The sequence below is a fragment of the Bubalus bubalis genome, chromosome 8 (assembly GCF_019923935.1).
Source record: "Bubalus bubalis isolate 160015118507 breed Murrah chromosome 8, NDDB_SH_1, whole genome shotgun sequence".
Taxonomy (NCBI): Eukaryota; Metazoa; Chordata; class Mammalia; order Artiodactyla; family Bovidae; genus Bubalus; species Bubalus bubalis.
This window is the reverse complement of record NC_059164.1, coordinates 32,671,656-32,696,081: the sequence shown is the minus strand read 5'-3', so window position 1 is coordinate 32,696,081 and position 24,426 is coordinate 32,671,656. Positions and strand designations below refer to the sequence as shown.

Below are 24,426 nucleotides of genomic sequence, written 5' to 3'. Positions count from 1 at the left end.
TCTTATTTTTACAGTAGTCTCAAAACTTCTCCTTCTATACAGCACCATTGATAAAACATCTAGGTTAAAGATGAAAAGTTTCTCCACAGTGAGGGACACCCAGAGAGGTTCACAGAGTTACATGGAGAAGAGAAGAGGGAGGAGGGAGTTAGAGGTGACCCAAATGAGATGAGGTGGAATCAGTAGAGGAGAGAGCAGGCTAGCCTGTAATCACTTCCTTATGTGCAGTCCACAACTGGACCGCTCAGAGATGTTCACAGAGTTATACAGAGAAGAGATGAGGGAGGAAGGAGACAGAGGTGGCCAGGAGGATAAAAGGGGGGAATGAAAAGGAGAGAGACAGATCCAGCCAGTAATCAGTTCCCTAAGTGTTCTCCACCATCTGGAACACACAGAAATTCACAAAGTTGGGTAGAGCAGAGAGGGGTTAGGGAGGAGACACAGGCAACCTGGTGGAGAAAAAGGAGAGTCCAAAGGGGGAGAGAGCAGTCAAGCCAGTAATCTCGCTCCCAAGTAAAAATGGATACTGAAGATTGGGTTCTTAAAGGTACAAAATTGATAACAAATACCAAAAAGCAAAAATTAAAAATCTAGAGTAGAGTTTGGAATTTTGAAAATACAATGTTAAAGAAGAAGAAGAAGAAAGAGAAAAAGAAAAAAAAACAAAGTCACAAAAATTATAAAAAAAAATAGGTATAAAATTGATAACAAATACCAAAAAGCAAAAATTAAAAATCTAGAGTAGAGTTTGGAATTGCAAAAATACAAACAATGTTAAAGAAGAAAAAAAAAAGAAAGAGGAAAAAAAAAGTCACAAAAATTATTTAAAAAATATATATGAAGTTTGCTTTTTAAAAAATAGGGTCTTTTTTTTTTGCAAAGTAATAGTAGGTTCTAAAAGTGAAAATTAAAGGAGTAATAGAGGACTTAAAATTTTTAAAAAATTAAAAAAAAAAAAAGAATGATTGTAAAAATAGTAAAAATATATCTAGAACTTTCTCTGGTGGTGTTGCGGGCCTTGTGGGGTCAGTTCATTTTCGGCTAGTTCCTTGGTCCGGCTTATATTTCTCAAGATCTATAGGCCCCTTCCTGTGTAGTTGGTACTAACGACAGGGTTTTAATCTATTGCACCTGTCGCTTCCAAGGCAGTTCCCTCTGTTTTAGCTTCTTCTGTTTGCTGGTCTCTTCAGTGTCTGATTTCCACCCTGACACAAAAGGGGTGGTGGTGGACACTTTTTTTTTTTTTTTTAGGCTCACTTGTTCAGTCACGCTGTGGGGAGGGAGGGACGCTGCAAACAAATAACACTGGCGTGTGCTCGCAGTGCCTCAGCCACACTGGGTTTGCCCTCGCTCACTGCGTGTGCCCTTCCTGCCCACACAGCTCAGGCTCTAGGTTGCTCCACCAGGAACCATCCGAGGCCAGCCCTGGGCTGCATGCACCTCCCAGGTCTAAGCCGCTCAGGTTCAGGCACTCAGGTAGTCCTCAGAGACGCAGACTCAGTTGGGCCTGCGTTTTGTGCCCTTCCCAGGTCCGAGCAGCTCAGGTGATGAGGTGTTTGGCGAGCGCAATCGCTGCAATTTATCGCCTCCCCGGTCCCTGCCGCTCAGTTTTCTGGGTGTACAACCCGTGCACGTTCTCAGGTGAATGTTGACAGTCCAGAACCCCAAGAAGTCTTAGTTAGCAAAGAAGCCTGCTTACAGTTTTGTAGATCATGTCTCTCTGGGGCTGCGATTGCCCCCTTCCGACTCTGGCTGCCTGTCACCGGAGGGGGATGGTCTGCAGCCAGCTATCTCTGTTCAGTCCTTTGTTCCGTATGCGGGCCTGGCGGTGTCTTAGGTTAGGGCTGGCTTTTCCCATGGTAGTTATCCCACCGTCTGGTTTGCTAGCCCAAGTTAGTTTGCTCAGATAGCGCTTGGGGCATTCAGGCCAGATCCTTATTATAAGCGATGCAGCTCACACCTCCCTGCCCAGCCCCCACTTGCTAGTGGCAGGTGCAGGCGTCTGCGCTGCTTCTGCGCTGGGGGAGTTACCACTGGGCTCGTAATCTGTGGGTTTTAATTATTTATTTATTTTTCCTCCCTGTTATGTTGCCCTCTGTGCTTCCAAGGCTCTCCACAGACTTGGCAGTGAGAGTGTTTCCTGGTGTTTGGAAACTTCTCTCTTTTTAAGACTCCCTTCCCAGGACGGAGCTCCATCCCTCCCTCTTTTGTCTCTTTTTTTGTCTTTTATATTTTTTCCTATCTCCTTTCGAAGACAATGGGCTGCTTTTCTGGGTGCCTGATGTCCTCTGCCGGCATTCAGAAGTTGTTTTGTGCAATTTACTCAGCGTTTAAATGTTCTTTTGATGAATTTGTGGGGGAGAAAGGGGTCTCCCTGTCCTACTCCTCCGCCATCTTAGCTCCTCCCCCTGTCCATGGACTTCTCATTGCACTGGCTTCTCTAGTTTTCAGTGTACATGTCTTTTTGTCTCCTTGGGTAAACTTAGTCATAAGTGTTCTTTTTGATGCTATTGTAAATTGTTTTCTTGATTTACTTTTCAGATTACTTATTGCTAGTGTATAGAAATGCAACTGATGTTTGCATGTTGACTTCATACCCTGAAAAAACTGAATTCATTTATTAGCTCCAACAATTTTTTTGTAGGTTCTTTAGCATTTTCCATGTATAAGACCAGGTATCTGTGAATAGAGATAGCTTCAGTTTTTCCTTTCTGATTTGGATGCCTTTTATTTCTTTCTTTATAGCTAGAACAGCCAGTACTATGTTGAATAGAATTGGCAGAAGCAGGCATCCTTATCTTATTATTAATCTTAGCTGGGAAATTTTTGGTTTTCCACCACTGAGTATCGTGTTAACTGTGGGTTTTTCATAAGTCTTTATCATATTGAGGAAATTCCTTTGTTCACTTTTTATTATGGGAAAGTGCGAGATTTTATAAAAAGCTGTTTCTGTATCAATTGTGATTATCATGTAGGTCTTTTTCTTCATTCTATTAATGTGGTGTATTACATTGATTTTCATATGTTGCACCATCCTTGCATTACTGGGATAAATCCTACTTGGTCATGGTGTACAGTGAGATCCCTACATAACAAATGAGTTCTGTTCTGTATTCTCTATTGCTGTGTAACGAATTACCCAATATCTTAGTAGCTGAGAACAACAAACACTTCCTTGTCATCTCGCATTTTCTGTCTGTCAGGAAGTCAGGCGCAGCTTAGCTGGATGCCTCTGACTTCAGTTGCTATAGTCAGGGTGTCAGCCAGTGCCATGTCCCCACCTGAAGGCACTCCTGCAAGAGGATCTGTGTCTAGTCTCACTCACGTGGTTATTAGTAGGGTGCCTTTCCTCCCAAGCTCTAGTTTAGAGGCCTCTCTACAGGGCAGCCCCCAGCATGGCAGCAGGCTTTCCTCAGAGTGAGGAAGTGAAAGCGCATGAGAGAGCTCACTTTGTAACCTGATTTCAGAAGTGACTTCAAACTGCTTTTGTCCTGTTATTTTTGTTAGAAAGAAGACACCAAGGCCATCCTACACCCAGCGTGAGGGGTTATACCAGGGCATTAGGAGCAGGAGGCAGGGACCACTGGATGCATCTTAGAGGCCACCTACTACAGACACCAAAGCATACAACCTGACGGCAGGCACGCCTTTGAAACATTTGTTATACTAGGCCTGAGTAGTTTTTGCTCTTGGCTGTTGAACATAGCCTCTTGTTATTGAAAATCTCAATTGCAGTGTATATCATAGAACTTAATCTCTGACCAAAGCCAGCTTTACTAGGTAAACTCTTTGTGGTAACATTATAGTGTTTTCTTTCTCATGATACGTTCTCTTTCATTTTTCTTTTTTCTTATAGTCCTGGTTGCTGCTATGAAACAGCTATGACAAGATTATTTTATCATGGCCGTACAGAGACTGTGCGACCATGTACAGTAGAAGCAGTCAATTGGTGCCAATCCATGCAGAATCCTTCTACCAGTGTGAGTATTCAAAAAGAAAAAAATTAACATAAGTTGTCTGTTCTAAAGGAAACATGACCCTTGAATAACTAACTTCTTCAAATCCCTGAATCAGTAAGATATTTTCAAACATTTTTTCCTGGAAACTCTCAAACATTTCTTCATTTGCCACTGAAGTATGCACTTGGAGAGAATAAGAAACAGGGAAGATCTGATAAGCCCATTTGCATCATCTTCGAGGCAAAGTAATTCCCCACACCTTGAGTATTTCACTACTGTTGATCTGCCTTTAGATAATACTCATATAATGCAGACTGTTCCCAAACGCCTTTACAAGGAAACTTTTCTTGATGTGGTTGAACGTTTTTGAAATGAGATTTTTTTTTAATATTAGAACCAATATAGCTTTATATGTTTTGTTTTGTTTTATACTTACTTTTAAGCATTTACCACAAAAGGGTGGTACGTTCCCACTGCTGTTTTGGTATTGCATTTGCTTCTTTAGTCTTGATAGACATAGTTATATATTGTTATTTAGTCACTGTTGTGTCCGACTCTTTGCGACGCCATGGATTGTACCCCACCAGGCTCCTCTGTCCCTGGGATTTCCCAGACAAGAATAATGGAGTGGGTGACCATTTCCTTCTCCAGGGGATATTCCTGACCCAGGGATCGAACCCCTGTCTCCTGCATTGCAGGCGGATTCTTTACCACTGAGCCACCAGGAAAGCACCTAGTTATATATGTGTTACCTTATTTTAATTTCGTGGAGCTGCTTAATTATCTTTTTTGTACAACTATGCTTTCGTTTTGCAATCATAATTGCTTTTGTCTTTATACTTGTTAATGTCACTTTAGTGCTACCCACAAGTTCCTATTTTCTTGTTCTGGAAAGGAAATAAGTTTCGGAGCATATAGAAAGGAAAAGGCAGTGGAAGGGGGTAAGGGTTGGGAGGAGGGATAGATTGGAAGTGTGGAATTGACATGAACACGCTGATATATTTTAAATGGATAACCAACTAGGACCTACTATAAAGCATAGAGAAGTCTGCTCAGTATTCTGAGCATAATAACCTAAATGAGGAAAGAATCTGCAAAAGGATGGATAAATGTATGCATAGAACTGAATCACTTAGATGTTCACCTGAAACTAACACCACATTGTTAATCAACTATACCCCAATATAAAACATATTTTTTAAAAAAGGCAATAGAAGTGCAGAAAAAGACACAAAAATTATGTGTCTCAAGGTCTTTCTTGAAGTCTTTCTTTTTTCTCTTCTGAATGACCCAAATTCTAATTACTTTGAGCTCAGGTTTTTCTGTTTGGTTTCTGTACAGTTTGTTATTAAAGTATCTCTTGATTTTTAATACAGCTTCTTGAGCGGCAGCACATGATGTTAGAAGCTTTTGCAAAACATAGTAAAATGATGAAAGATTGTTCAACTGGAAAAGGTACTTACACTGGAATTATTATCACTCAAAAAAAAAAATTCTCTTGTGCAGGAAACTCTTATCTAACTTCAAGTTTGGGGTTCTATTGCAGGATTTGACCGTCATCTTTTAGGCCTCTCACTCATAGCAAAGGAGGAAGGCCTCCCTGTTCCAGAACTCTTCACAGACCCCCTCTTCTCCAGGAGGTAACATAAAGCGGTGTCTTGTCACCTCAGCAGTTCTTCTTCCTGGATGTTAAAAGCTTTTCAGAAACAAGCCTCTGTAAGCCTAGTAAAATATCCTTTCTTTGTGCTGTACAGTGGAGGAGGTGGAAACTTTGTTCTCTCAACCAGTCTGGTTGGTTATTTAAGAGTCCAGGGCGTGATGGCTCCCATGGTGCACAATGGCTATGGATTCTTCTATCATATCAGAGATGACAGGTAAGGCTGCTCTTTTTTATTCTTACTGTGCTCATTTTCGTTTTTTGAATGTCTTCCCTCCACTATGATTCTGATGTTATCATCTGTCACTTGCTCCATGGGCAGTTATTTTTTACCACTTAGGTGTTTGATGCATAATTAGTCTCTCTTTCCTGCTTTTGAGAATTTTGTGAAATCAGTCCTTGAGGTGTTTTGTGCACAACACCGTTTCAAGATTGACTCGGTGACCATGTCATCATCATCCTCCAAAATCAGTACACATATTACCATACTTGTTCTACCTCAGGTATTTGATGCTAAGTTCAGGTAAAAACTGATGGTCTATACATATGAGGTTGTTAGTACAGTCATAGACAATAGCAATGATACCAAGACAAGAGACAAGGTAAATTAACTTACATTCAGAAAAGGATGGTTTACCCTTTCACATGCATTTCATTTTTATTGTATGGGGTTTGACTTAAATTTTTGGAAAGAGTGAAAAAGAAAATACTAAAACCTGGCAAGAGAAAGAGAGGTGGAGAACAAGATAATTAAGAATTGACAAAGACTTGGAAAGTCCCTGTTCATAGCGTCTGGCTGTCTCTTTTGTAAGAGCTTGGGTCAGGGAATTAAAATAACGAGGCTACATTTAGCACTGTGTGAATAAGAAGAGAGCAGGCTTAGAGGCATTTCAGGTGGAATGTGAAAAATGGAAGTAATGGTTTGTCTGACATGTTTCACTTTATAAAATACTGTTTTTCTACTTTTCCTTTTTTAAAGAATTTAGTCAGTATTCTTTTTTTCAAAATTTTATTACCTGCCTCCATGTCAAGCGTGGTTTGTGTATACCCGAGGTGCTTTTGTTTGTTGACATCTAAGTCTTAGATGGCATATTCCCATAGTCATAGTTGCAGTTTCTATACATTAATTTATAAATTAATGATAAAGTTTAAACATAGATCTTATTATCCTTTTTTGTAATAGTCAGAAGTCAAAAATCATCATCACATACAGAGAAAACTGAAGATTGTACCATATTTCCTGGCAAGTTGTGGATCTCACCTTGCATGCAGGGTAAAGAGTTTAGGCCATATATGCCTCAGGTCTTTGACTTTTTGAAAAAATACATTTTTCATGATCCTGGGACGGAACTTCCATTCACTCATTCAGGAAATATTTAGTGAGAACTTACAATGTGCCAAAGATTGTTTTGTGTGCTCAGGACACAAGGCAGAGGAGATCCCCTCTCTTGTAGATTGTAGTTTTTACATGGGAAATAGGAACAAAAGGAAACAAATAAGTAGGGTGACTGCAAATAATGATGAATATTATTGAGTCAGTGTGGTCATAGAAACAAGCTGGCAGGGAGACAGAGCACTGCTTTATGTAGTGTGTGGTCAGGGGACGTGTCTGAGGAGGGCTGATGAGGCTGAGATGTCGAGGGTGTGAAGGAGTTCATCAAATGAATCGCTAGGACAGCCCTCCAGCATCTGTCCCCTGCTCGCTCTGCAGCAGGTCCTCCGTGCTCTTCTAGCTTTCGCTTTTCCTTACCTGCAGACCATTCTCTGCGCAGCAGCCCTGATGGCCAAATGGAACCCAGGTCATACTCGCCTACTCAGAACCCTCCGAGGGCTTTTCCTTTCAGTCACACGAGATCCAAAGTCCTCCTGAGAGACCTCATGATCTTGCTCTCATCTGCCTCTCTGACCTTGTCTCCTGCAGTGCTTCTGATTGCCTCCACTCCAGCCACAAAGGCTACCTTGTACCTGCCAGGAAAGCACTGTCCTCGAGGCCCTCACAGTCGTGATTTCCTCCTTTTAGTAGTCTCTTCCCTGCAGTATGTGCAAAGGTAACCCCCTTGTTTCAAAGGCTCTCATCAGAGAGGCCTTCCCTGACCATCTAAAATAGCAGTCCCCCTTCTCCACACACACCTGTTGTATTTTAACATTTATAACCACCCAGTGTGTGTGTGTGTGTGTGTGTGTGTGTGTGTGTGTGTGTGTTATCTATATTTACTTCCTAGAATATAAGCCTGCAAGAACATGATTTTTAATTTTTTTGAATCTCCAGCTCAACATATTGTGCTCATTCCTATTTCCCAGTGACTTTGTTGTTTAATAGAAGCACACAAGTCTGAGGATAGGGAAGAGCTTGGAATATTAAGGGGCAGTATGGCTATACATTAACAATTGAGTGGGAAGTTGGTAGAAAAAGAGATAGAAGAGGGGGAGACCAGAGCTAAAACTGGTAGGAAGGGCAGTGTTCTCAACCCTAGTGCATCTGAGAATTTACCTGAAGAGCTTTAGAAACAGTATTCCTGAAGGTACTGATTTGGTTGGGGTGCTCCATTGATGTAGGGCCTTGTAACATGGTAAGAAATTTGGATTTCCTCCAAAAAGTAACGGGAAGCATTTTACCAATTTTAAGTATTAAAGTTAAACTTGTTTTATTTACATTTGAGAAAGACCCTTGGCTGTTATATGCAGAATAAATTAGGTAGATAGTAATATGAACAAGAATGAGATGAAAGAAATCAGGAAGCATGGATGGTATGTATGTTGAACAAGGCAGTTGATACTGAAGGTGGAGAGCATGGAGAGGTTTGAGAGATGTTTTGGAGGTAGAACCAGTAAGACTTATTGATGGATTACTGATTCCAATGGTGGCATTTACTGGGATGGAGAAAATTAGAGGGGAAATGGGCATGTTAGTGTAGAAGTAATAATTTCGTTTTGTACATGGTCACTTCAAAATTTCTGCTAATACAGGAATTAATTATAATTTGTATTTATATACAAGATAATATGCCAGTAGGCAGTTGGATATATGAGTTTGGAGCTCAGAAAACAAGTCAGAGCTCAAGGTGTACTCAGTTTGAGTCATTACTGTGTATATACCCCAAATACATGGAAATTCTCTGAAAGGAATTTTTCATTCATTGTTAAGCTTGAAAATGCATGACCTAGAGAAAGTTAGTTTATTTTTGAAATAGCATTTTATTTTATGTGTACTTCATGCTCATTGTTAAAAATATTTTGTAAAATATGGAAAAATATAAGAACAAATTTAACATTTCTGTTATAAGACATGACATTATCTTTCTAATCTATAATGTGCATAGATTATAGCATATACTTTTTTATAAATGTAGATCATATTATAATTATTTTTTTGTGAATTGCATTCTCAATATTATTTCAGCCATTTCTCAGTGCCATTAAATATGCTTTGAGGTATTTTTGGTTGAGTAATATTTACTCTTGTTGTTTAGTCACTAAATTGTGTCTGACTCTCTGTGACCCAATGGACTGCAGCACGCCAGGTTTCCCTGTCCTTCACTATCTCCCAGAGTTTGCTCAAATTCATGTCCTCGAGTCAATGATGCCATGCAACCATCTCATCCTCTGCCGCCCTCTTCTTTTGCCCTCAATCTTTCCCAGCATCAGTGTCTTTTCCAGTGATTTGGCTTTCCGCATCGGGTGTCCAAAGTATTGGAACTTCAGTATCAATCCTTCCAATGAATACTCAGGGTTGATTTCCTTTAGGATTGACTGGTTTGATTTCCTTGCAGTCCATGGGACTCTCAAGAGTCTTTTCCAGCACAGTTGGAAAGCATCAACCTTCTTTATGGTCCAATTCTCACATCTGTACATGACTACAGGAAAACCCACAGATTTGGCTATACAGACCTTTGTCAGAAAAGTGATGTCCCTGCTTTTGAATATACTGTCTAGGTTTGCCATAGCTTTCCTTCCAAGGAGCAAGCAAGCATCTTTTACTTTCATGGCTCCAGTCACTGTCTGCAGTGATTTTGGAGCCCAGGAAAAGAAAATCTGTCACTGCTTCTACTTTTTCCCCTTCTGCTTGCCATGAAGTGATGGGACTGGATGCTATGATCTTAGTTTTTTGAATGTTGAGTTTTAAGCCAGCTTTATCACTCTCCTCTTTCACCTTCATCAAGAGGCTCTTTAGTTTTTGGCCATTAGAGTGATGTCATCTGCGTATCTGAGGTTTAGTCTTATGGATTTCCATAATTAAACCACTTCCCTACTATTTTCAGTTTTTCTCATTACAAATAATAATACGATAATTAGTGTTCCTTATTTTATCACATCATTGCCAACTTTAGGCATTATAAAGCAGTCTGTATAAATTTTTATAGGAAAATATAACCTAACCTGAATTCATGTGAAGCAGAACATTTTCTCTTTGTTTATTGGCATCTGTGTATATTCTTTGGTGAATTGTGCATGTAGGAATGATTATTCTTTCTATAGTTTAAAAATATAACTGAATTTTTTAAAAAATTTAACACATAAATAGAAATTGTTACTCTTTGTGAAGAAATACTTAGCTTTTGCTGAATATTTGAGAGGTGTATGTACAGTATAGCTAGAAAATGCCTACTGATCATGAATCACCAGTGAAAGCAAGGCAGGACTTTCTGTAGGTTCCTGTATATCTTTCAGCAAATATAATCCACTCAAACATTGGTTTCATTATTATATACTGGGCCAGAACATGTTTTTATTTCATTCTGCTTAATCTAAAGTACATGTCAAAGATACCTACTTTCCTGTCTTAATTTTCAGTGATGTGAAAATCGCATAGTCATCCACAGATTTATATTATACAATATTTTGGTATTAACTTGAGCATAATGCATGTTTTGGTGTAGAAAATTTGTGTGTCTGTAAAGGGGAAAGCTAGTTACAAGAAAATTAATTAGTAACCACGTTTCTGCTCTGAGCCCTCAAAGAGCCAGGCTTTCTTCCTATTTATTTCAGTTTCCTGGGGCCACCTTTATCAGCTACTGCATAGGGGATTTCTTCACCAGGAGCTTCTAGAAGAACATAGTGTGGAGGGCATATCTCGGCTTCAAGAGAGTTTCTCTGGCTTTTCTAGAAACAGCCTTTCTCTCCTCTTACCCTTCTTTTTCTATTTTATTATTTTTGTTTACTCTCTTCAAGTATTCTTTAAAAATAGTTCAAGTTGTATTGCAGACAGTGGCATGAATTCATTTAACTCATCCCATTTGTGGCATGTTAGGAAGGTCTTCATAGGAAGAGGCGAGTTTATTTAGCACACTAAGACCTAACTCCAGAGCACCCTTGAGCTCTGCCTAGTTGCTTGTCCCCTTTTGTCCTTACTTAGGCTCTAGTTACAAGGTAAATTAGGTGTTGTGCTATGTGGAAGAATGTGGCTTTACTTTCTATTGTGTCAGGTTACATAAATCCACCATGAGCAAGCAATCCTGTTTCATATACAAATAGCCAGGTGGAAAAAGGTCATGGCTTTCTTCACTGTCACCACTTGGAGCCTTTTCCTATTGACATTGTGTTGTACTTAATAATTTATTATTTGTACTTTGCAGGTTTGTTGTGTCCTGTTCAGCCTGGAAATCATGTCCAGAGACTGATGCAGAGAAGCTAGTTCAGCAGGTTTTTCATGCTTTCCATGATATGATGCAACTGATGGAAATGCCTCATCTCTAGAGACTAATCATTTATTAAGCACTTACCAAAATATATAATTGGGTGCCGGGAGTGGGTGGTATTATGAGATAGGAAGGGATGTTAACTGAAGGAAACTTGTTAAATGTAGAGATCAGTAGAATCATGCTCTTAAAATGTATCCTGACATAGAAAGTAGAAATATTTTTAAGCTTCCTCTGATGCAGCAATACAAATTACAATATGACTATAGAACTATGCAAAGTTTAAGATCAGCCTCAACAATGCCAATCTACAGATTTTAACAGTGCAAATCTAACTTTCACATATCTTTGTTGGTACCTAAGTAGGTAATAAGTCTTCTTTCTGGACATCATCGTAGAGTCCATCTTTCAAGCACTTTAACATTTTCTAGTTGCCAAAGGATATGAAATACATGATTGGATGCTACCTTCCCTGAAATTAGTGGTTCCACATTCACCACAGGGATACAAGCCTACTATGTTTGGGAAAGACCACTACAATTTAATCTAAAAGTTTATGTTGGACAGAATTAGGTTGTAGTAAGGAGGTTTACACCCTCTGACACATACAAAAAACCATCGCAAATTTATTATATCATTACACTGAATTGCCCAAAGTTTGTTTGGGTTTTTCCATAGTTTTTCTTACAGAAAAACCCAAATGAACTTTCTGGCCAACCCAATAATTAGTTTTGTGAACATGAACTTAAAGCACTTATATTTAAACTTAATGACTTTAAAAGGATTGAATACTAAATCAGATTCTCAGGATTTCTTTTTCCTTTATCCAGTTTTGTAGTTTTTACCCTCAGGAAATAAAATTTTCAAAATCATATAGCTTCTTGTTTTGTGTTTGAGTGATTCATTCCTCTGTGGCCCTCTACTTTCTGATCAGTTGCATATTTGTTGTCTAATAAATCCCCCCAGAACTTATTGTCTTAAAACAGGTGGTCGTCTCATGATGTGTCAGTGGATTGTGCCCACTCGCACGGCTGTGCTGCTGTCTTGCCTGAGTTACAGCGCCGCCCATACCAGGCAGGCGGATGAGGCTGGAAAGCCTGAGACAGCCTCATGCCTGCCTGAGGCCGTAGTGGCTGGGACTTGTCTGCATGGTGTTTGCTCATTCACGATTCTAGCCTGGACTTCCAAACTGGGCAGTGGAAATGTTCTAGTAGGGAAGGGTGGAAGTTGAAAGACCTCTTGAGGCCTAGGCTCTGAAGTCACGTTGAAGTCATATGATGTCCCTTTTGTGTGCACTTGGCTGGAACGAGTTACCAGAGCAGCCCAGGATCAAGTGGAGGAGGGAAAAGGTTTTACCTCACAGTAAGAGGAGCAGCAAAGTAATGTGTAAATGATTTGGTAAATGTACATGAGTGGGCACAAGAGGGCATGGTTTATTGGGGGCCATTTTGTAGCAACCTACCACAAATATTACAATACATTTAGTGCACTGGTTGTAGAATATATATCCTTTTTTGGTTACATTTTCTTAGGTTCTGGTTTTGATGACTGGTTGTCATTGTTATTCCTTTGTGAAAACATTCAGAGTTGGCCTCTATGGCATTTGATGTATCCAGGGAGGCCTGGCGTGCTGCGATTCATGGGGTTGCAGAGAGTCAGACACGACTGAGCGACTGAACTGAACTAAAGAGTTAATATAGATGACAAAGATGAAATCTGAGTCAAGACCTTTATACTCACTAGTACAAGTGTTGACTTGATTATCAGCACACTTAGAATCATTTGGGTTTTTTTTTTTTCTTTTAAAAAATATTTAATTGGGGGAAAATTGCTTTATAATGTGTTGGTTTCTGCAGTACAACAATGTGAATCAACCATAAGTATACGTATATCACTTCCCTCTTGAGCTGCCCTTCTCTCTGCACATAGTGGTTGTACCAATTTACATTTTCACCAACAGTATAGGAAGGTTCCCTTTTCTGTACACCCTTTCCACTATTTGTTATTTGTAGAGGTCTTAATGGCCATTCTGACTGATGTGATGTGATACCTCATTGTAGTTTTGATTTGCATTTCTCTAATAATTAGCAATGTTGAGCATCTTTTCATATGCCTGTTGGTGATCTATATGTCTTCTTTGGAGAAATGTTTAGAACTTCTGGCCATTTTTTGATTGGGTTGTTTGTTTACCGAGTTGTAGAGCTGTACATTTTGGAAATCAGTCCCTAGTTGTTCACATCATTTGCATATATTTTCTCCCATTCTGTAAAAGTTTGTAAATTTGATTAGGTCCATTTGTTTATTTTTGTTATTACTTCTGTTGCCTTGGGAAACTGACCTAGAAAACACTAGTATGGGGACTTCCCAAGTGGTCCAGTGGCTAAGACTCCATGCTCCCAATGCAGGGGAGCCCAGGTTCAATCCCTGGTTGAGGAACTAGATCCCACACGCTGCAACTAAAAAGATCCCGCATGCCGCAGTGAAGATAGAAGATCCCATGTGCCACAACTAAGACTTGGTGCAGCCAAATTAAAAAAAAAAATTGGTATGAATTATGTCAGAATGTTTTGCCTATGATCCCTTCTAGGGAGTCTCATGGTGTAATGTTTATGTTTGTCTTTAAGCCACTTTATCTTCACTTACAGTGTGAGGGAGAATTCTAACTTCATTGGTTTACATGAAGCTGTCCAGCTTTCCCAGTACCACTTGCTGAAAGAGACTTTTCTCCATTGTATATTCTTGCTTCCTTTGTCAAAGATTAATTGACTGTAGGTGTGTGGTTTTACCTCTAGGCTGGCTGTCCTGTTCCATTGACCCGTATGTCTGTTTTTGTGCCAATGGTTAGGCCTCCTGCTTTGTTCTTTTCCTGAAGGAAAAGAATTGCTTTGGCAATTCTGTGTCTCTTATGGTTCCATAAGTATTTTAGGATTATTTTAGTTCTGTGGAAAATGTCATGAATAATTTGATAGGGATCGGATTACATCTTCAATGTACAGTTTTATATACCTAAACTTTTTACTTTCTTTTTTTATTCGTATATAGTTGATTTACAATGTTCCAGATATACAGCAAAGTGAGTCCATTATTTTCCATGTCTATTTTTCAGATTCTTTTCCATTATAGATTATTTCAAGATATAGAATATTGTTCCCTGGGCTATACAGTAGGTCCTCGATGTTTATTTTTATATATAGTAGTGTGTTTCTGTGGAGAAGGAAATGGCAACCCACTCCAGTGTTCTTGCCTGGAGAATCCCAGGGATGGCAGAGCCTGGTGGGCTGCCGTCTGTGGGGTCGCACGGAGTCAGACACGACTGAAGTGACTTAGCAGCAGCTGCAGTGTGTTGCTGTTGATCCCAGATTCCAAATTTATCCCTCTTCCTCTTTCACTATGTCTGGGTCTTTTCCTGTTTTGTAAATAAGTTCATTTGTATCATTTTTTTTTTTTTTAGATTCCATATATAAGTGATAATATATGGTATTTGTCTGAGAAACATTAAGATAATGACTGGTTTTATTAAGATAATCTCTAGGTCCATCTATGATGCTGCAAATGGTGTTACTTTTTTTTATGGTGAGTAATATTCTCTCCATACATTTTTGGTAACTCATAGCCAGGCTGTTTTCATACTGCATCAAGCCAGATGTTACCTTTAACAACTAAATGTCAAAAGCTATAATAGACAACCCCAAATTGGATGTTCCAAGTTCGAATAAGACATACCTATGTTTTATGGTGACTTAGAAAAGAAGAAGTCTCTAAATCAGAAAAACTTGTCAGAATTTATTAAGATACACTATAACAAGAGTTCATCAGTTCTGTGTCCCAGCCTGGACACTGACCATGGTGAAATAGATGCCTCGCTGCGCCAGCAGCTGCTGGTGTGTGCCGTGCTCCCTGACTCGGCCATTCTCAATCACCACTATCAAGTCTGCGTTCTGGATGGTGGACAGCCGGTGAGCGATCACGATGCAGGTGCGGCCTTCTCGGGCTTTGTCCAGGGCTTCTTGGACAATCTATTAATAAATCAGAACAGAAGCCTTACCTTAAAAATTAGAGAAATAAGTTTTAAAAGTAAAGAAAATCCAAATATTTTACCATCTATACAAAAGAAAGTTACCTTTCATTTCTTGTGTCATCTTTGAATTTTTAGCTTTATGTATTGAGTTTTACATAGTCCGTCTTGCATATAGTTATGTTCTTTATAATAAAAATGTATTCTCTAAATAATCTTCGCAATCTTTAAATTTTCTAACCAGTCACAAAATAATTTAAACTAACTGCTTCAATTTTGAGTGTTTTATTTTCCCAGTTTTTCCATTATTAATATGCTACGGCATTCAAACAAAAAGTGCAATAAAAGTCCTTTCTGTGTATAAAATGTAATCATTTTAGAAAATTTGGAAAATTCTGGAAGGAAGGGATGAAATAAAAATATTTTACCTCAAAATAACTGCTGTCTATATTTGTTTCCTTTTGTGCTTACCTATCTTTTAAAATTTTTATTGAAATATAGTTTACAATGGTATGTTAGTTTCATGTATGTGGCAAAGTGATTCAGTTACATATATCCTTTTTCATATTTTCCATTATAGATTATTACAAAATGTCGAATAAAATGCCTATACTACATAGTAGGTTCTTGGTTATCTATTTTATATATAGTAGCATATATATTTTAAAATCAAACTCCTAATTTATCCCTCCCCTCTTGGATAATCATAAGTTTTTTTTCTATGTCTATGAGTCTTTGTTTTGTAAATAAGTTCTTTTGTATTATTTTTTAGATTCCACATTTGCATGATATAATGGTATTTCTTTCTCTGACTGACAGTACGGTAACCTCTAGGTCCCTCCATGTTGCTGCAAATAGCATTATTTCATTCCTTTTATGTTTTATTAGTCCATTGTTTATATGTACACATCTTTATCCATTCCTCTGTCCATGGACATTTAGGTGCTTCCATATCTTGGCTATTGTAAACAGTGCTGCAAAGAACAGTGGGGTGCATATATCCTTTCAAACCAAGCTTTTTTCCAGATATATGCCCAGGAGTGGGACTGCTGGATTATATGCTAACTTTACTTTTAGTTTTCTGAGGAACCTCTATACTGTTCTCCACTGTGGCTGGCTGAGTTTACATTCACCACCAGTGTGGGAGGGTTCCTTTTTTCCCACACCCTCTCCAGCATTTTTTATTTGTAGACTTTTTGATGATAGCCATTCTGACTAGTGTGAGGTGATACCTCACTGTAGATTTGATTTGCATTTCTCTAATAATTAGTGATGTTGAACATCTTTTCATGTGTTTGTTAGCCATCTGTATGTCTTCTTTGAACAATATCTAGGACTTCTGTCCATTTTTTTGGCCAGAGTTCTTTAAAAATATTGAGCTGTTTGTGTTTATTTTTTTCATGATTGACTGCACGAAAAAGTTTTGTTTTATAAATTAAGTGGGATATGAAGTGGGAAGCCATACCTTCTCACTTTCAGTATCCAGTGCTGACGTGGCTTCATCCAGCAGTAGGATGCGGGGCTGTCGGATGAGGGCTCGGGCAATAGCAATCCTCTGTTTCTGTCCCCCGGAAAGCTGAGTCCCCTTATCTCCCACTCTTGTTTCATATTTCTGCAAGTTAGCCATTAATAGAGTTAGTAAAGCTCTAGTTTAGAAAAATCCTAATAGTATATTGAATAAGCTTTTACTTCTTAACACTTGACAGTTCTAATTATAGGAAAAAATACATAATAATAAAGTTTCTATAACAACCACGACATTGTACATTTATTTTTTTAATGTGACATTCATTTTCAAAATCAAACTAGAATGTTAATGATCTTAGTTTTCATTTCATTTCATATCCTGCAACACATTGTCCAAATCCTGTCATTATCTGAACATCAGTTCCCTTCTCCAGGAGATCTTCCCAACCCAGGGATTGAAGTCTCTTGCATTGCATGGGCTTCCCTGGTGGCTCAACAGTAAAAAAAAATCTGCCTGTAATGCAAGAGACCTGGGTTCCATCCTGAGGTCAGAAGATCCCCTGGAGAAGGGACTGGCTACCCACTCCAATATTCTTGCCTGGAGAATTCCATGGACAGAGGAGCTTGGTGGGCTACAACCCAAATGATCACAAAGAGTCGAACACAACAGAGCAACTAACACTTTCTTTCACTCCTGCATTGCAGGCAGATTCTTTACCATCTGAGCCACCAGGGAAGCCTCATCTGCTGTCACTGGAGTCCTAAAATGGTTACATGTCAATGTTCAACATTATTAATTTAAAATATTCACGTGACCCATACAGAGCCTAATTTATTCTTTTTTAAATTCATTCATTCACTTAAATATTTACTGACTACCTGTTATGGTAGAACTGTGGGAAGTATAAATATGAATCTGCCTCTGTTCTTGCCCTTAAGGAATTTGTAATCAAGAGAAAAAAATACATACATAGCACGCAATATAAGATTAAATTACTTTTAACAGAAAATTGTGTCACTGAATTCTTACCTTAGTTTTCAAATCCGTATTGATTTCACTGCAATTTGGCTATAGTCACAGCAGCTAAAGTAAAGTGAAGTCGCTCAGTCGTGTTTGACTCTTGCGACCCCATGGACTGTAGCTTACCAGGCTCCTCCGTCCATGGGATTTTCCAGGCAAGAGTACTGGAGTGGGCTGCTGTTTCCTTCTCCAAGGGATCTTCCCAACCCAGGGATCAAAGCCAGGTCTCCCGCATTGCAGACAGGCACTTTACCATCTGAGCCACCAGGGAATCCCCAAGGTTGTGTTGCCTGCCCGTCGGGGACTCAAACCCCGGTCTCCAGTGCAACAGGCAGGGATACTCACCACTATACTAATGAGGATGGCAGCTAACGAGGATATATATCTCTATATAATATATATACACTATATACTAACGAGGATAGCAGCTAAATGAGGTAATAAATAGGGAGTGTTGGGGACTGGAAATTGGAGAGTACAGATCCTCTCCAAAGAAATAAAACACTAAAGAAAAACAGACTTATGACAAAATTAACTCAAAGTGGATAGTGAAAAATAAATTGTAAAACCATAAATTTAGAAAATAGTGGAGAAAATCTTTAGGACCAAGGCCTAGACAAAGAGTTCTCAGACTTGACATCAAAAGCACAATCTGTAAAAGGAAATAAAGGATGAACTTGGACCTCATCAAAATTAAAAACTTAAGCTTTGCAAAAGACCCTGTTAAAAGGATGAAAAAAATTAAAACTATAAACCAGGAGAAAATATTTGGAAACTACATTTCCAACAAAGGACTTACTAGTAAGTAGAACATAAAAATCTGTCAACACTCAACAGTAAAAAACAATCCAATTAGAAAATAGGCATTTTTACATGAAATACATGAAAAGACATTTCATCACAGAGGAAATATAGATGGCAAATAACTATATAAGAAATGTTCAACATCCTCTGCCATTAGGAAATGCAAATTAAAATCACAATAAGATATTACTGTGTACCTATCAGGATGGTTTAAAAAAAAGTTGCAACAGCAAATGCTGGCAAAGATTCAAAGAAACTATATCCCTCATCCCTGCTGGTGGGAATGTGAAATGGCAACACCACTTTAGAAAACTGTTTAGCCATTTCTTATAAAATTAAACAACCAATCACCATATGGTCTAGCAGTTATACTCCTGGGCATTTATCCCAGAGAAATAAAATTCAGGTTCACACTAAAACCTGTACACAAATACTTATAGCAGCTTTACTCTAAAAAGCCCAACTGGAAACAACCTCAATACGCTTCAATAGGTGACTAGTTTAAAAAGCTGTAGGTCATACAGTAGCTCTAGTTTAAGGAACCACCATACTGTTCATAGTGGTTGCACCAATTGACGTTTCCACCAACAGTGATAGGAGCATTCTCTTTTCTCTGCAAAACAGAAATAGAGTTACAGATGTAGAAAACAAACATGGTTACCAGGGAGGAATGGGGAGGAGGATGTTCAATTAGGAGACTGGGGTTGACAGATGCACTCCACTATATATGTAAAAGAGAGAACTAATTATGACCTACTGGACAGCACATGGAACTCTGCTCAATACTCTGTAATGGCCTCTATGGGAAAAGAATCCTAAAGTTGGGTGTATGTGGAGACACACATATACATAATGTATAATCATATATATATATGATTCACTTTGTGTATACCTGAAACTAACACAACACTGTAAACCAACTATACCCCAATAAAAAATTTTAAAAGGCGATCCAGACCATATATCCATCTGATTCAGTAATAAAAAGGCATGAACTACAGTCAACACCCAAGAGCTTCAGGGATTTACAGCTGAAAAATGCTAATCTCATGTAGTTATATAACATTCTGAAAGTAGGACACAAATGGAGAACAGTTATTTGTTGCCAGGGGTTGTGGAGAGTGAGAGTAAGAAGGAGGGGTGTGTCTACAGAAAGGTAACATGAGGAATCTGTGGTGATGAAAACGTTCCATATCCTGACTGGAGCAGTGGATATGAGTCTACACATGCAATAAAAGTGAAGAGAACTAAATACACGTGTACAAATGGATACAAGCAAAACCGGCAAATTCTGAATAAGGTCAGTGGGCTGTATCAAATTCGCATCATGGTTGCAGTACTCTTATCACTTTTGCAAGATGTCATTGGAGAAAACTAGGTCAAAGGTACATATGATCTCCATATTCCTTACAACTGCATGTGAATCTATAATTACCTCAAAATAAAATGTTTCATTAAAAAAGTGCCATAAGGGATAAAGCAAACAGCTATAGTCCGAATGCAGCCCATAGCAAACAGTTCGAGGTGACTTAACAATTGCCTCACTTGCTTTCCATGACATTGGTACAAGATAAACACCACAACTAATATTTCCATTTACCAATAAGGAAACTTGGTATGGACTTCAGTGTGTAGTCCAAGGTCACAGTGCTAGTACAGAGGCCAACTTGGGGACCTGCTGGAGGAGGAACAACGGTCTGCAGTTGATTCCGACCTCATCCAGGAAGTCACCAGCTCACTTACGTGGGGCAAGGTCTCAATGAAAGGATGGATGTTGGCTGCTTTGGCGGCGCTCACAATTTCAGGCATGGTTACCGGCCGGCTGTTGTCGCCATAGGCAATGTTGTCGGCAATGCTGCAGTCAAACAGGATGGGCTCCTGGGACACGATTCCAAGTTGGGCTCTGAGCCACTGGATGTTGAGTTTCTTTGCTTCGTGACCATCTAGAAGCTGAAAACCAAACCCCACAAACTGTAAGAAGGACTTCAACAACAACAACAAAACTGAGCAGTATGTTACTAAGAGACTGTGGTACATGGACATCGGCAGCTTGTGAAATACCACGCCTCACCGCCTGTCAGCTCTTACACTGTAAGAGCCTGTAAGACCCACACAGCCAACAAAAAGATTTTTTTTTAATGGCAACTCAGCCATCCCTTTCTTATTCTACCTGGGAAAACGGTAGCACATTTGGCCCTGTCTTTCCACATTACTCTCTCTGTTCCTGTCTGCCTTCATCCAGGCAAGTGTACCATCCTCTGCCTTCACCACAATATTGTAAAGTAATTAGCCTCCAATTAAAATTATGGTGAAGACTGCTCAGTAGTGTCCGACTCTTTGTGACCCCATGGACTGTAGCCTACCACGCTCCTCTTTCCATGGGATTTTCCAGGCAATAGTACTGGAGTGGATTGCCATTTCCTTCTCCAGGGACCTTCCCGACCCAGGGATCGAACCCTGGTCTCCCACATTGTAGACAGACGCTTAACCGTCTGAGCCAATTAATTAAAAAAAAAAAAGAAGCAAGCAATGCAGTGTCCTACTTATATCTGCTGTCGCCTGATCAGCTCTGACCTTTCACCTTGACACGGTGCCCCTTCTCCAGGCACACCAGGAAGAAAAGCAGATCAGTAGCAGGGCCCCACATTCTGAAAGCTGCTATCTCCTGTCTTACCCACCTCACCTCTCTTTCCCCTGAGAACTAGCAGTCTTTACCTACCCTAACTGTTGGCTAAGATGGCAAAGAATCTGCCTGCCAATGCAGGAGACTGGAGTTCAATCCCTGGGTCGAGAAGATCCCCTGGAGAAGGGAATGGGAACCCACTCCAGTATTCTTTCCTGGAAAATTCTACAGACAGAAGAACCTGGGGGCTACAGTCCATGGGCTCACAGAGTTGGACAGGACTGAGTGACTAACACACAAGGACAAGAGCTCAGCTGAAAGTGGACAAGCTCAAGAGTAGGATCTTTATCTTTGATGGTGGTTTTATTTTTTGTTTGTTGGAAGCAGGAGGCCTGATGCTTTTAGAGGAGCCTTGTGATGTGCTAAGTGAGGAAACAGCTTCCACAATGCAAAGGACACGGTGAAGAAATACACGAGTCCAACTAGTCTTGGCCTTTTAAGAAAGAAAGCCCCACCGGAGGATTAGCACAGCATATCTGCAGAGCACTGTTGAGCTGGTTTGCCCATATTCATATCTTCATAGTAATTGTAACAGTGGAAACGTAAGATTTTTCCCCCAAAGAAACAACTCAAGAAGGTTTAACGTTCTGGTGACTGTCTACACGGGTTGGTTCCCTGGGCCAGGTCGGTGGGTACCATCCCAAGGTAATGGGAGATGCAGGCATTATTGGTAAGAGCCACACTTCCGCTCGAAGAGGGCCAGGGATTAGACACCAACAACATCAATGCTAAAAGCCAAATATTAGAGGCCTGGAGGTAAGGATCAAAGAGAGCCTTAAGTTCAGGGTTAGAGAGATGGCCAAGCAGAAGGGAGGGGAGTCTGGGAATCTGCTTAGAACTCTGGCAGGAGTGTGTGGTTACCTTTATAACCCAGGAAGCGAATGTATGTTCACGCAGGGGGATCCGGCTGGTGCAAAGAGTCCAGGGTGGGGTAGAGATCAACGTCATACTCAGTCCTTCCTTTTTTTTTTTTAATTTTATTTTATTTTTAAACTTTACAAAATTGTATTAGTTTTGCCAAATATCTAAATGAATCTGCCACAGTCCTTTCTGAACTCCACTCAGTTCCAGATATTCTACCCGACTGTCCCCATATATTTGTCTGACTGTGGGCACCAGTTTGGGATCCACAGAATGGGGTCATTTTTTCATTAAGATTATAGGTCTTGCCCGATAGTGCCTTAAATCAGGTTACTGATCTCAGAAAGGCTATGGTTTTTCCTGTGGTCATGTATGGATGTGAGAGTTGGACTGTGAAGAAAGCTGAGTGCCTAAGAATTGATGCTTTTGAACTGTGGTGTTGGAGAAGACTCTTGAGAGTCCCTTGGACTGCAAGAAGAGCCAACCAGTCCATTCTGAAGGAGATCAGCCCTGGGATTTCTTTGGAAGGAATGATGCTAAAGCTGAAACTCCAGTACTCTGGCCACCTCACGCGAAGAGTTGACTCACTGGAAAAGACTCTGATGCTGGGAGGGATTGGGGGCAGGAGGAGAAGGGGACGACAGAGGATGGGATGGCTGGATGGCATCACCAACTCAATGGATGTGAGTTTGAGTGAACTCTGGGAGTTGGTGATGCACAGGGAGGCCTGGCGTGCTGCGATTCATGGGGTCGCAAAGAGTCGGACATGACTGAGCAACTGAACTGAACTGAACTGATGTCAGAAAGCATGCTCACCACTGTGCCAGCCAAGGGATCATAGAATCGTTCCAGGAGCTGGACGACCGTGCTCTTCCCGCAGCCGCTGCTTCCCACCAGGGCCAGCGTCTGGCCCTTCTTCACCTCCAGGCTCAGCCCCCGAAGCACAGGCACATTTGGCCGGGTGGGGTAGTTGAACACAACTTCATTAAGTGTCACATTCCCTTCAAACTTATCCTAAAAAATAGGTATGTTTATATTGCTCTTATAATTAGTCTGATAAATCATTGGAATAAAAAGTATAAATTCAAGGAGGCTTTAACAGACACTACAGCAGAGTCACATAAAATCTGTGTTCAGTACAAGTAGTAGCACCAGTTAGTATTGGTAGCAAGTTGTTATAAAATGAAGATGGGAACCAGGGCTACAGGTTAAAGAGAGTCATATTTTAGAGTTGTTATATATACAAAATGAATATGGGAACCAGGGGTTCAGGTTAGAGTAAAGAGAGTTGTAGTGTTGTTGTCTAAACTCAAAATTTCTGGGTAACTGAAGACAAATACTTAGTGTTCCCAAATGATAATTTTGCAGCAGAAGCCAAGTCAATGGCTCAAGGCTCAAAGGGGTGGGGATTTAGAGCAGTCTTGGTGGATAGCCCTTAACTCAAGCCCTGCGGCCTCTTTAACTCATTCACTTGGTGCAGTAATTTTATCCTCCTACACTGAATAAAGTAGCCATCTTACCATTTATAACACAGTCATTATACTAGGTGGAGAAGGAAATGGCAACCCACTCCAGTTGCCTGGAGAATCCCAGGGACAGAGGAGCCTGGTGGGCTGCTGTCTATGGGGTCGCACAGAGTCGGACACGACTGAAGCGACTTAGCAGCAGCAGCAGCATTATAGTAGGTGATGAAAGCCAAATTGCTAATGCAGTTACTCACAGTATTAAAGCCACATACCTTCCCTGCAGATGATTCAATTTTCATGGAAATTATTTAGTTCTAGTACATCTGGATATTTGGTTGTTGTTTTTTTTTTACTTTTGATGTGCTCAACTTCAGAATCCTTGCAACCCCCTATGAAATTTGAAAATGCCAGGAAAGTTGGCCAAATATTATTGGCCCTGTAACCATCACAAAGCTAGTGAAGTCAATGTCAGCGTAATCACTACAAATGTATCCTGCGGTTACGATTGCCACTTGACATCTGCCTCTCATCTACAAGGGCTAAGCCACAAACTGCTGCAGCCGCTGACCTTCAACACCCCCTGAAAGGAGTTCAGGGCAGAGATCAGGAATGAGGCACCCTATGCTCTGGGAAAACACTGGCAGAACAGGCCAGCAGACAGACATTTTCAGGAGAGAATTTTATGAACCCAGTTTCTTGCATCATCTCATAACTAGAAAAGCACTAAAATCATTAGCAGAGACATCTGTTACTTGTGACTAGCAGAAAACCTCTGCCAAAATATGTGCCTGACAGCAGGTACCCCCTTCAGTAAAATCAAATGGAATACTGACGTTCCCCCCACCTCTTTGGAGCAG

At 40.0% G+C, this 24,426-nt stretch overlaps 2 protein-coding genes across 11 annotated transcripts in view; one reads left to right on the top strand and one right to left on the bottom strand.

Moving 5' to 3' along the window:
• Positions 1-12,124, top strand: part of CROT (carnitine O-octanoyltransferase) — a 54,604-nt gene extending 42,480 nt beyond the window's left edge. For 4 of the 5 annotated variants that reach the window (XM_006049533.4, XM_025291000.3, XM_044946559.2 and 1 more), the window contains 5 exons: positions 3,857-3,980; positions 5,336-5,414; positions 5,506-5,599; positions 5,714-5,833; positions 11,190-12,124. In XM_006049533.4, coding sequence (XP_006049595.1) covers positions 3,857-3,980; positions 5,336-5,414; positions 5,506-5,599; positions 5,714-5,833; positions 11,190-11,310 — 538 coding nt within the window. In that variant the 3' untranslated portion in view covers positions 11,311-12,124. Of the gene's footprint in view, positions 1-3,856; positions 3,981-5,335; positions 5,415-5,505; positions 5,600-5,713; positions 5,834-7,372; positions 9,053-11,189 lie in introns of those variants that run through there. The other variant, XM_044946561.2, reaches the window with a different exon arrangement.
• Positions 12,125-15,015: 2,891 nt separating this feature from the next.
• LOC102391160 (phosphatidylcholine translocator ABCB4) overlaps positions 15,016-24,426 on the bottom strand; it is a 72,002-nt gene continuing 62,591 nt past the window's right edge. For 5 of the 6 annotated variants that reach the window (XM_044946557.2, XM_025290991.3, XM_025290989.3 and 2 more), the window contains 4 exons: positions 22,920-23,117; positions 20,303-20,509; positions 16,733-16,879; positions 15,016-15,268 (listed from right to left, as the gene is read on the bottom strand). In XM_044946557.2, the coding sequence (XP_044802492.2) occupies positions 15,065-15,268; positions 16,733-16,879; positions 20,303-20,509; positions 22,920-23,117 (756 nt within the window). In that variant the 3' untranslated portion in view covers positions 15,016-15,064. Of the gene's footprint in view, positions 15,269-16,732; positions 16,880-18,842; positions 19,173-20,302; positions 20,510-22,919; positions 23,118-24,426 lie in introns of those variants that run through there. The other variant, XM_045166377.1, reaches the window with a different exon arrangement.